Raw genomic sequence first — 12,955 nt, 5'->3', positions numbered from 1 at the left:
GGCCTGAATCTAACTTAAAAATGTGAAAATGCTGCCCTTTAGCATGGTGTTTTTACGGTTGTTGAGGTGAAGAGATAAAGCGAGCTAGAAGGCACTCCAATCTTTTCTTAAAAGTGATTTGGAGCTGGTCTTTCTTTCCAAGCACAGCATCTTCCCCTTGCTATCGCTGGCAATCATGCCATGACTTTGCAAAGACCACTCTCAGGTTAGGTGGTTAAATGGAAATGAATTCAAGGTGGAGAACAAGTGTGTTGATGACTCCTGCAAAGCTGTGAACAAAGATAAAACAGCATCAAAATTAGCCATTCAGTGTCTTTAGCTTCACTCAGATATGAGAGCAGAGCTTTTACTCCATGTGTGCTCCTCAACCTACAGGTATGAGTCTCATCATTGACATCAGGGAAAATAAAAGCTAAAATTCAGCCTCAGGAAACAATTTAAAAAGAAACAATAACTTCTTCCAGCAATGTCCTGTTGATGAGCAACCCACACAGATCTGTAGGACAAACCGGGATCCCCCCGTGGCAGGTCTCAGCCTCTCAGTAGGAGCCCACGCTCCGTGTTTGGCCGGGGTGGTCTGTAAGCAGCCGAGCAAACAGAGCCTGCAGGGCATGCGGCCAGTCAGGTCCAGCAGGGCTGGATTTTACCCAGTGCAGTGTAGGTGTGTTTTAAATTTTAATCTAATCTAAATCTTTTATTGGATTTCTTAAAAGGCGGAAAATATTTACTAGTTTGCCTTGCTAGTCTCTCAGGATTTAAATGTATTTTGTCGATACTGTCCTGAGGCTGTGCCTTGAGATGGGTTTGTGTTCACAGCCGGCAGCAGAAGGCTCAAGCAGAATGGTCGTGTGTGTGTTTCACATCTTCCCTTCAGCCGCCCGTAACTAAGCGGAGGCTAACAGCGTTCCTCCTGATTTCATTGTAGTCCTGCCCAAAAGGCAGCAAGCATCTGATGCAATGTAAGCTGCTTCTGTGAATAAATCCTTCTGCAGGCAGCTGGGGGTGGGAAACTCCGTGGCACAAGTTCACGGAGGATGAGCCAACGATGAGCTGGTGGGTCAGGGGTCCAGGAGGTCCATGAGGTTCTTGAGGTCCGAGTCCCAGGAAACGCATTCCTTGGGGAACAAAAGGCTTTCACCCGAGAGTGGAGCCTGCCCTCAGATCTGGAGTTTCTTCTTTCCAAAGCACTCTCCCATCGAGACCTCATGGTGTTAGGCTACAACTAACATCACATGCAATAGGGTGTGCAATGAAAATCACCGTCTCTCTTTGCGTCACGGAGTGAGACATCACAAAATCCATTGGTTTTATACTTTTATCAAACTGTATATACTACTCAGGAGATTTTGCAGATCTGGCCAATAAATCAATGAATCGGTATTACCTTTTTTTTTTTTTTTAATTATTTCTTGAAAAGTAAGAAGGACACAGTTGCTCCCACTCCGCAAGAGTGGGACCCTTCAGCTTCCTTTTGTACCTTTGGTAGTCGATCTACAAGTAACTCCATGTTAATCTAATTTCTGCATTGCTGAGCGCGGCTCATTATTGAAATATCGCTGTATTAGTTCAGCACTCTTTCTTCTAGGATGCTGAGTTACACGCAGCATTAATCTTTAATTCTGCTCTCCTGCAGTTTAAATCTGAAAAATGTTCTAAGCAGCTGACTCGGGTTTGTTTTGAAATCCCGCCTCAGGATATTAAGATTTAGTAACACAAATTCTCACCTTAAAATGGCAGCACAAAATGTTCTATTTACTCACAATATGAATGTAAAATATGCAGCATCCCTCACATGAGCCGCGGAAGCATACCGATAGTATCTGAAAGACAAAGGAATTTGGTGAAAAAAACCAACAATCCCTTTTCCTTCCTCTGGCGAGCAGCAGCAGCAGCTGCTGGTCCTGGGAAGGTGCTGCTGGTTCCAGATTCTCTTCTCCTGCCCTCTCTGATAGCCTGGTGCACTGTAATACTTTTTATTTTTAAGAAAAATTGTCTTAAGCCCTGTATTAACTTGAAACCTAAACACTGTTAGCCTGAATTCTACCTGAAACCAGCTCGTGTGTGTACTGCTTGATCCATCTAGCGTTGGCAAAGGTTTCAGATGATGTTAGAGATCTACCAGCTTGCACACAAAGCACCAACTTCCTAAAAAGTTGTCTTGTTATTTATTGCAACATCTGCAGGGCCCAGGGGCCAGTCCTCAGTAAGTCATGTCCAGCAGGGCCATGTCACTTAATTCCCATGAGGTCCGAACAGACCCCAGAAGGGATATGATGAAAAAATCTACCGCTTTTGGAACTGCAAAGCACAAACCTCCCCCTTGTACTCTCTCAGGAGGTGAGGGGCTCCATGTCCTTCCACTGCCATGGTGTGACCCTTCAGAACATCTGCTCTGAGTTTCTCCTGGCTTACAAAACCATGGTCGTACCATCACATAACTACTCCAGCTTTGCTTTGCTGATGATACAAGTGTACGTGGCGTAATACAAACACTGCCTCTCAAAATGTTTGATGTCTTTTCTCCCACCTGCAGGCAGCAGCATGAACCTGAAGAAGTACTTCATTCGGGCACTGCACCGCCTGCAGAAGGGCCCTGGCTACACCTACAAGGAGCTGCTGGTCTGGTACTGTGACAACACCAACACCCACGGCCCGAAGCGCATCATCAAAGAGGGGCCGAAGAAGAAATTAATCTGGTTCTTCCTAACGTTGCTCTTTGCGTCTCTGGTCTTCTGGCAGTGGGGTATCCTCATCAACACCTACCTCTCCTATAACGTCACGTCATCTCTCTCTATTGGCTTTAAGACCATGAAGTTCCCGGCAGTCACGGTCTGCAATGCCAACCCTTTCAAGTAAGTTTTTCTTCGCCTGGTTTACCCAGTCGTGCGTTAACACCCTCAGTTATATTGCTGGCATAAGGTAGCGTGGGTCCGTTCCCGTCTCGGATATCACATTAGGAGCATCAATGAAAACGATCCTTTGGCTCACAAAGTGGCACTAAAAACCAAATAAAGGAGAACAACGTGAGGGTGAACGGCTCAGGATCAGAGGAGGGTTCACGTGACTGTGAGTTTGCCTGGTTTTCCTTACTGTATCAGTTAATCTAATGATGGTTATTGCCTCCCTGCAAACTCTCCCTGGCTCAGGGAAAACTCGAAGTTCAGCTCGCTTGTCACCACCAAAATCAGTCTTTCGATCTTTCCCCACAATCCCTTTCTTCCTCCTTCCTCGCTGTGAATGTACCTCTTATCACTCACACTCTGGCCATTAAGAGCTGGTTAAACACTAGTATCTGCTGGGAGCTGCGGTGATATAACTCGATTGTAATTTCAGAGGTAACTGATTTTTGTTAGAGTTGCTTCAAATTTCCATGCAATATTGTAGCCATGGATATTCCAAATATCCATGCAATAGCATAGCCCAGGGCAAAATGCTCTCGACCAGCACACAGGAACCTGGTTCTTTTTCTCTCTGCTTGCTGCAGATATTTGGCATAAACTACAGTGAATTACTGAAATACAACCAATTCGGTTCTGCACTGACAGAACGCTGTTCACCACCGCAGCACTCTCTGTTTGTCCTCCTGCTGGTTCTCCACACGGTTGGAGACTACCGGGAAGCCTGTGTCTGAGCTGGCTGTGCTCTGCATGGGGGCTCCTGTTGTTCTCCCGTAAATCTTTAGGCAGCAGTCCAAGGTCCCCAGGAAGGTCCACACCAGTGGAGTGGCAGATGAGTTGTTGCACGTCCCCACTGCCTTGACGCCTCCTGGTAACTGCTCTTTGTTCTGCAGATACTCAGAGGTGAAGCATCTGCTGAAAGAACTGGACAGGCTCATTGAAGCAGCACTGGAGAGGATCCTGCAGCCCACACCAGGGAACAGCAGCGAGAACATCTCCCCGCCACTTGACTTGGAGCTCTGGCACCAGATACCCCTAGTCCTCATTGATGAGCACGACAAAGACAACCCCATCATCCTGGACATCTTTGAGAGCAACCAAAGCACTGTGGGCAACCAAACCACTGTGGGCAACCAAACCACTACAGGCAATGAAACCACTGTGGGCAACCAAACTGTTGCGGGCAACCAAACTGCTGTGGGCAATGAAACGGCTGTGGGCAACGAGACCACTGTGGGCAACCAAACGGCTCCTCCATCTGCCCCAGCCAACGTGACGTCAGAAGAAAAGAAGTACAAGCTGGCAGTGAAGCTGGTGAGAGGGGTCCTGCGGGAGGCAGCCGGTGAGGGGTGAGGGATGGGCAGTTCTGGGTGCTCCAGCAGGGATGCACCATGGAGATCGGTGTCTCTTCCCCACCAGCTGCCCATGGCTCCCCTGCTTCAGGGCTCTGCTCTGGCTGCATCGGGCCAGGGCTGCCCGTGCTCGGTACAGGGCACGTGGAGCCCATGGGCAGTTCACAAGTTACGGTGTGTTATTTCAGTGCTACAGAGCTGTTTGCTTGGTCTTTTGAGGAAGGCAGCACTGAAGTATTTTAAGATTTTTTTTTAAATTTCAGAGTGGTGTCTGATCCCCTGCAGGATACACAGCCAGACACCCAGCTGAAGCTGCTGGATTTCTACGTATGGGGCCTGCAGCAGGATCATACCCTAAATATACTTCCCTAAATGAAAGGAAACCCAGCAAAGAGGCGCGTTAAGTTAGTCTGTGATGACTTTTAGGTAGCTGCATAATATCAGTATGGCCAGCGGGTGCCTCATGGAAAAAGGGACCGACAGGGCATAGCAACCCAGTGCTGCATCAGAGGAACGGAGCAGATCCTGCCAGCAGGTCCACCAGCCTCTGGTGAGAGGGATGCTGGAAACGCTGGCTGGCAATGGGCAGTAATTGAGCTTTGCACAGTGTTGGTTGGTGGAGTCTGCCCGCAGAGCAGAGGACAATGCCGTACATCCTCTGGGGTCACCCAGCACAGCCAGGGCAGAGGTGTTTCACGCAGGCTCCTTGTCGCCTTCACCTCTTCCTTAGGTACAGCACCCAAAATTCCGGGGAGAGGCTGCGGCTGCTGCCCCTGCCCCTCTCCTGCTGCAGTCCTCAGTGCAGAGGCACATGGTCGTCTCACAACCCCACACCCTCTGCCCTCACAGAGGCTTCAAGGACCCTGCCTGACTAGATCTTGGAAGCTGGGGCAACTCCAGCCTTAAAGAATTGGCCAAAAAGTATCATTTTCTATAAGGTTGTGGAGGTAACGCTGGGACCGATGGAGAATCTGCCCAGCTGGGAAATCTCCCTGGGGAGGGACCCATCTGTAAGCACATACAGATGTGACAGCCGGCTCCGCAGATCCCATCTGGCCGTACCTCCTTCATTCCCCCGGGAGCAGCAGGCAGGGCTGGCACCAAGCTGAGCACACAGGGAGAGGGGGTGCACACCATATGTCCCTCCTGTGGTCCCCCCCCACAGGATGGGCTCAGACCCACCTGCTGTGTGTCCCCAGTGCAGCCATGAGGGCTCCGACAACTGCACCTACAGGAACTTCACCAGCGCAGCGCAGGCGGTGACCGAGTGGTACATCCTGCAGTCCACCAGCATCCTCTCCAAAGTCCCGCTGCAAGAGAGAATCAGGATGGGCTACCAGGCAGAAGACATGATCCTGGCATGTCTCTATGGGGCCGAACCCTGCAACTACAAGTAGGTACATACCAAGCTCCCTGCCCTTTTTTATCCCATCAGGAACGGTACAGGATGCTAAAGGCATGACTGCCTTTTTTCTTTTCTCTTTTCTAAGGTATATATCAGTTAATAAAGAGATTTCTGCTGATCTTTAACATTTCCCAGAGGGTTTCTGGATGTGATCATGGATGAAACGGGTTATTTTGGGATAGTGCTGGCTTGAGTTTTAGTTTTGGATGAGCTGTTTTGCTCATGACATATTGAGACTAAGAGCATCCTTGGGACCTCCCCATGGTATATTTAGTGATAAGCAGCTGCCAGCCCAGGTGCTGCATTAGGGTACCCCAGCACAACAGTGCAGCCTCCAGTTACAGCCCCCCCGCGCCTCCACTTTTTACACAAGACTGAGAAATGCATTTTAGCCATCACCATTTCTTGTGATCGCTCAATTTATATACCCAGTTTTGAGAAACGTGAGTGCGCAGCAGCACCCCAGGCTGCCCCGTCTGCAAAGAGAACAACAGAGAATTATTATCAAAGAACGAGATATAACACCAGCCAAAACCTGTTACCATAGCTCGGATCAAGCAATTATTTCTGTCTCATCCGTGTGACAGATGATTCCTTTACGTTCCGACAAAGCGCTGTCTCCAGTGGCTGTGTCTCAGCACACAGCAGTACCTTGCTTAGCTTTTTTTTCAACAGCAGATTGATTGAAATTATGTCAGCTGAAATTTCTATACAGGCATTCAACAAGCGAAGCAATTTAAAGTGAATCCCAGACCTACCCACCAAGCACTGGTCCCACCAGAGTAATTCTTTTATAACCCTTTAGTCCTGCTCCAGAGTCACATTTTTATGTGCATGATTCTTCCAGGAATTTCACTCAAATCTATCACCCAGACCACGGTAACTGCTACATCTTTAACTGGGGCATGGATGAAGAGGCTTTGAATTCTTCCAACCCCGGAGCCGAGTTTGGTGAGTGAGAGCTCTGCTGAGGAGGAAGGAGCTACAGGAGCAGAAGCGCTGGGAGTTATTCTGTCTCTCAGCGGCCATTTCTGTCAGATATAACAGATTTATGATTTCTGTGTCTCTGGAGCACTACAGCAGGGAGTACCCTTTCCAGGAGGGGATAAACCCCCGAAAGGGAAACGTGCCACGTAGAAACAAGTAATGTGACTACAGAGGTTATTTTGCAGAAGTGCAACATCTGGATAGCTGAAATATCTGAGGCAATGTCTGAATATTTAATCAGGTATTCCTATCCTGTGCATTCGCCATTGTGTGTATTTACGCACATGCAAGGCTGCTGTGACAGCCAGACTCCAGCTCTTCCTCAAGGAACACAGGTTTCCGTGCACAGAGAGAAGAAAATATACTCAATTTTTCTTTCCAAAGACTCGCATTTTGATACAAGTCCTGTTCTGAGTGGTTTTTCTGGTCTCCCAGGGCTGAAGTTAATTCTGGACATCAGCCAGCAGGACTACATCCCCTACCTGTCATCTGCTGCCGGGGCCAGGCTCATGCTGCATCAACAGAAGAGCTTCCCCTTCCTTAAGGATCAGGGTATCTATGCAATGGCTGGGACGGAAACCTCCATCGGTGTGTTGGTGGTATGTGTGGCATTCCTCTAGAGCAGATTGTCTGAGAATAATGTTATCTGATGGGACTGCAACCAAGTTTGTTTTAAGTCTTGGCTGAACTGGCTCAAACCAAAAGAGTCAAGGTATATGCTAGCTGTGGGCTGGAACAGTTTATGGAGACTTTTATGTAACTGTCCTGGCAAAGGGCTTTATTGAAGCCAAAATATTGAGCTCAGGTCATTGTTCCCTCTTCCTTTAGCCTGTCAGAAGGTGCCTTGCTAAAACATACTGCTCTTGAACACCCTCATCTGCCACGATCCAGCCCTGGGGAAGGGGCTGCATCTCATTCAGCTCTGCCACTTGTAATTCTTTGATATTTTTTTTTCAAAGCCAGCAGGGAATACAGGAATTACAGAGTCTCTAGAAAATGGGCACCAGGGACCTGGGGAGGAGCGTTAGCTACTGAAGTTTGCTGTTTCGGTTTTCTTTCAGGATGAACTGGAACGGATGGGCTATCCCTACAGCGACTGCACCATGAACGGGTCTGATGTCCCCGTGAAAAATCTCTATAGCCAATATAATACTTCCTATTCCATACAGGTAAAACACATTTTATTTTTTTTTTAAATCAAACAAGGCTGTTTAGGAAACATCATCAAGGCAGTTAAAATCTTTGACTAGAGTGCAGGATTACTGGAGCATCAGCAATGATGAAGTAGAAAGCATAACCCAAGTACAGGAACTTTCTTTTCTGGTAATAAATCGGCACTCGAGTCTGAACACTCAGTAGCCCCGGGTTTGGAAAGCAGCTTGTATTTTGTGTACACAAGTAATATTTATCCCTGACAGGAGAGGAAGATACAGGAGGGATTCCTCTCCTGAACACTCCTCTTTTTAATCTTTTTCTAAGTCATTTTTTCACCCTGAAAATGCCTGCCTGCTTTGCATAGGAAATGAAGCCAGACCTTTGCCTTTTCTTCACTTTAAAATTTGGATGAGAAAGTTGAGTGTTTGTAAACCTTGAATCTGTAAAAAAATACGGTGTAAACATTAAGCACTGGTTAATTTGTAACAGGCTATACCATAAGGGAGATGCATTTCTGGAGGGTGAGATCTGGCAATAAGGAAAACATCAAAACCATTTTGGGAGTTATTTGCAAAAGCCTGAAGAGTACACCCCAGACAGGGGTGGGAGGGCTTTGGTCCTAGCAGGGTTTTTTTATATATTTCTGCCTTTATATAACAATCGGACCACTTTACCCTACTTTTTAAGGTGCTTGTATAATGTTTCAGCAAATACTTGAAATGATTGCATTATTACTTAAAAGTTGCTAAATGCTGACCGGGGTTCTATGTCCACATAATTCACATCACTTCAGAGACCTCTCAGCAAAATCAGGCTTTTCCCTCCCTCCCTGATTGCAGCGAACTCTGTAAGCGTTTTGTATCACAGAGAAATTCTCTGGTTGTTCTACCTAGCTGGAGCTGTTAAATTTAATTATCTTTTCATAGACTTTGTTATTGCTTTGTGCACTGGTTCATCCAGAATCCCACTCCAATCTCAGATGATTAACTTCATGCCTCGCTGAGCTAATGGCAGCGCTGCAGCCCGGCTCGCACGCTGCCGAAGCTGCGCCTGCAACCCTTTCAAGGAGAGAAACAGATGCACAAATAGGATCATTCAGATTTCTAAAACCTGCTCTTTATGTTGAAGTATTTCTAGAGTCCTGGCTTCAAAGTGGAAACCAGCCCTTTTTTGGTATGCCATAAAAGCCTGGAGACAACAGCAGCGTCTATGGGTGTAAAAGAACGTTTTTATTCCTTTTTGGAAACTCCACATTACTTCCATGAATCCCTATATAGTTAAGAAATGAGCAGTTTCTTGTGTGACTGGGAGCAGGCACTGAGTTCCCTTCTGGTCCTGCGAGGTGACTTACCCACGGGCAGCTCACAACGGGGATGTACCTTAAAATCTGGAGGAGCAGCAGTAAAAATGCATCATAAATGAAACCCTAACTGCAGTGCAACTCTACACACGGCAGCTTATCCACCCGCTGCCTCTCACCGTTGTAAAGTCAATGTGACTTGTGCCAGGCTTCCAGAGCCCGCCATGTCACCTGGGATGCTCGATGCACACTGGAGGATGGGATCATGTCATTGCGCAGGGATGGGATGGGATGGGATGGGATGACATCATCCCATAGGGATGGGCTCTGGCAGCACCCGCTCCCTCTGTGGCTTCAGTCTTCTCTGTGAGCAGCCACAAAATCCTCTGTTCAATGCTAAAGAGAGAAAATACCTTGGAGCCGAGTAATTCTCATAGCCAGCATAGACTCCGGCAGCACAGAGGTGGGCGGGGGGGGTTCAGCCCGCATCTAAGCAGCTCCCTCTTCCCTTTTTCAGGCTTGCCTGCGCTCCTGTTTCCAAAATCACATGATTGAAATCTGTGGATGTGGTCACTATATGTTTCCTTTACCTGAAGGGGTAAATTATTGCAATAACGAAGATAACCCAGGTTGGGGTAAGAACATGAACAATTGCAGACCCTTCCCAGGGTCCTGGCAGGCAGGAGGGGCGGGAGCAGGCATGAGCTTTAGTGCTATTGTAAATGCAACAGGTGAATGGTTTTGGCCTATGCACAGTCTCCCCGTGGCCGCTGGGGTCATTTTTGGGGAGACGGGGTGAAATATTGGTCCTGGCCATGGGCTGAGGGGCCTCAGCTTCCGTGCTGCCCCAGGGCAGGTCTCTCCAGGATGGCTGCCTCCAGCCGGGGAAGGCAACGGGAGCCTCTGGGTATCAAAGGAAGATAAAAAGGGGTGATGCTCCAGGCCTCTACACCTGAAGAGTTTAGAGACAAACTGGCCTGAGCAGAAGCAATGGGGTCCTGTGAGGATGAGCATGGCGGGGGGTGATGGTGTTCCCCAGGCGAGCAGAGGTCGCAGCTCGGCTCTGCGCAGGCAGCTCCGGCAGCAGCCGCCCTCCTGCCCCTGCAGCTGGCCAGGGCTGTGCCAAAAACACTGACACCAGGCAAGGTGACTCTATAGAAACTGCCCGCAGGAAATTATAACGTATTTTTAATTTATTATTAAATTGTCTGGCCGCTTTGCCCGAGTTTCTCAAGGAGAGGAAGGTTAGAGGGGAAGAGAGCAAACCTGTGGAGCAGCCTCATACCTAAGCATTTATTTTATTAAATGAAATTGATATAATCAAGTAAGTGGTTATCTAAACAGATGCTTTGATTTTTTGTTTTCGCCAAACAGCATATTGCTATTCATCACTGAGATCAAGTATAAAACACAGGCAGATTTGTATTGACTCTTGTAAGGAAACGTGCAAGTAAGTACATACGGCATTTCCGGCAGCTGTAAAGGTGGAGGGGATCCTGCGTTTAATCTCCCATCAATTCTGACCTTTCTGAAATGGCAGCAAATCACGTGGGGCTGCTTTTCTGCATAAGAACTGAAGTTCCAGTGACTTCAGAGAAGGGGAAACTTCTGTACCAACGCTCTCCTTTCCTCTCTCCAGCGACACACAGTATAAGATGACCATCTCCATGGCAGACTGGCCCTCTGAAGCTTCGGAGGTAACACCGGGTTCTTGTTTTGAAATGTTCATTAGTAACTACCTGTTCTTAGCCATGTGAATCACTCGGTATTTTCAGAGCTAATGCCCATGTAGCAAGTGCCTCTTTGCTAAATTACACATTTTCAAACAAATGCTAGTGCCCGGGGACAGGAGGAGGGACACGGTGGTGCCTCCTCCCCAGGAGTCCTGCACCAACACCTGCATCTCCCTTGCAACTCCCTTGGGTTCCTGCCCCAGCGGGTACCCAGAGAGGATGCTTCTGCTCAGTTCTGAATAAATTTCATTTTCCCAGGACTGGATTTTCCATATTCTGTCTTATGAAAGGGATATGTCAACAAATGTGACTCTGGACAGGTAAGTGAAAGGAACAACCACTCCATCTTCTCTATTGAGCCTGTTAACATTAGATTAACATGAACCTTGGCGATGGGCCAGAGCACACGTGTGCTAATCCAAAGGGAGGACAAGATTTGGTGCATGTTTGCCTGGAAGATACATAAAGCAAACCTGAAACGCACTTCATGCATATCCTCTGCTCTCCGGAGTGACAAACTGGGTCAGGCAAATTCAAACATGCAGTTAAGTTAAAATCGACATTAACCGCAGCCCCCCTAATCAGTTACATGTAGGAGTCTGGAAGCTCTCGAGCTACGAACCGCCAGGGTCCAGCTCCTGGATCATAACGTTCATCCCTTCATACTTCTCTGGATCTGCCAACAGCAGTGGCACCAGGGGGGGTGCACAAAAATTAGGGTAACTGCTGAGAACCTAAACCCTGAATTAGGGGGGAAAAGCAAAGGTTTTTTCCCCCAAGGAAAAGAAAACCCTAGAGAAGCAGGAAATGGTTTCACAGCTCTTGGCTGATCCGTGCGCCTTAAGCCCCCTGTAACGTGGTCTGTCGCAACGCAGCCACTCTGTGTGTGCACACAGGAACATGAGGCGCAGAGCACTGAGGAGGGGTGATGGTCCCTCTAGACCAACCAGGGCAGTTGGGAAAAACAAAGCAAACAGCCCCAAAGAAGCCCCCAGGTGCCCAAATGCTTCTTCAGGAGGAACTCCTGGACTGCATCTCTCCCCTTTGCAGCCAGTGGCACTTTTAAACTTCTTCCACGTGCCCGGCAGAAGTTTGAGGGGACACCCATGAGCAGCTCCAGCTGGGCTGTGCCAGCCCTTCCTGCGGGCAGCCCTGGGAGCGGAGGCGCGGGATGCCTGTAGCCTGTTTGTCCCTGCACTGAGCTGCCATCTCTCCCTTACAGAAACGGGATCATCAAGCTGAACATTTACTTCCAGGAGTACAACTACCGCACCATCTCGGAGTCTGCCGCCACGACGGTGAGTGCCACCTCCCATCCCTAATTGCCAGTGCGGGGCAGGTCACTGAGAAGCAGCACCAGGGAGCACCCCAAGGCGAGGGAGTGAGCAGGCAGGTCCCGGGGACAGGGGCAGCACCCAGCTCCAGCACATCGGGTGATCGGTGGGGGCTGATCAGGGACCGGGCTCCACCACCTCGGCTCACTCTGCCCTCCTCCCCGCAGATCGTCTGGCTGCTGTCGAGCCTGGGAGGCCAGTTTGGGTTCTGGATGGGGGGCTCGGTGCTGTGCCTCATCGAGTTTGGGGAAATCATCATCGACTCGCTGTGGATCACCATTATTAACGTGATCGGCTGGTGTAAAGGCCTGAAGCAGAAGCGGGCGCAGGCACGGTACCCCGATGCGCCCCCGACGGTGTCGGAGCTGGTGGAGGCTCACACCAACCTGGGCTTCCAGCACGAGGATGAAGGGGCCCTCCCCAGGGACGAGGCGCTGCCCCCCGAGCCCGGCACCCCCCCGCCCAACTACGACTCGCTGCGTGTCCAGCCCCTCGACATCCTCGGTCCCGACAGCGACGCAGAAACCGAGTGAGCAGCGCACCCCGTTACCGCCCAACGGCTGCCATCACCGTGCTCAGTTTGGCACTTACTGAGCAATTTTATACTATCAAAATTAGGAAGGAACTAAGAATCCCTGGCTGTCCCCCCTTCCCCTCCCCGACTGCCCACTGTGAAGAAGCTCTGTCCAATAAACCCCGTAATAAACCTCATTAAGTCAGGCTCGGGCTTTAGCGTGCAGAGTTTGTATACGTCAATATTGCTATATAATCATTAGGCACCATTTCTTTTTA

General features: G+C 49.0%; 1 protein-coding gene across 2 annotated transcripts; it reads left to right on the top strand.

Moving 5' to 3' along the window:
- The first annotated feature begins 2,541 nt into the window (after positions 1–2,541).
- SCNN1B (sodium channel epithelial 1 subunit beta) lies at positions 2,542–12,696 on the top strand. 2 transcript variants are annotated; one of them, XM_074158387.1, is made up of 12 exons: positions 2,542–2,852; positions 3,791–4,207; positions 5,415–5,642; positions 6,502–6,605; positions 7,077–7,240; positions 7,703–7,810; positions 9,614–9,731; positions 10,471–10,546; positions 10,736–10,793; positions 11,088–11,149; positions 12,052–12,127; positions 12,331–12,696. In XM_074158387.1, the coding sequence occupies exons 1-12, from the start codon at positions 2,542–2,544 to the stop codon at positions 12,694–12,696; spliced, it is 2,088 nt and encodes a 695-aa protein (XP_074014488.1). The 2 variants fall into 2 exon arrangements, with proteins under 2 accessions (XP_074014488.1, XP_074014489.1); XM_074158388.1 differs by having other exon boundaries at positions 3,791–4,211; positions 5,449–5,642.
- The last annotated feature ends 259 nt before the right edge of the window (positions 12,697–12,955 follow it).

The sequence above is a fragment of the Numenius arquata genome, chromosome 14 (assembly GCF_964106895.1).
Source record: "Numenius arquata chromosome 14, bNumArq3.hap1.1, whole genome shotgun sequence".
NCBI lineage: Eukaryota > Metazoa > Chordata > Aves > Charadriiformes > Scolopacidae > Numenius > Numenius arquata.
The sequence above is the reverse complement of the archived record's forward strand: the minus strand, read 5'-3'. Positions and strand labels throughout refer to the sequence as shown.

Excerpts from the sequence above, each read along its gene's own strand:
- SCNN1B (XM_074158387.1), top strand. The coding sequence starts at position 2,542 with ATGAACCTGAAGAAGTACTTCATTCGGGCACTGCACCGCCTGCAGAAG. Across the intron at positions 2,853-3,790 it reads TGCAATGCCAACCCTTTCAA|ATACTCAGAGGTGAAGCATC; the intron begins GTAAGTTTTTCT and ends TTTGTTCTGCAG. Across the intron at positions 10,547-10,735 it reads TCTTGTAAGGAAACGTGCAA|CGACACACAGTATAAGATGA; the intron begins GTAAGTACATAC and ends TCCTCTCTCCAG.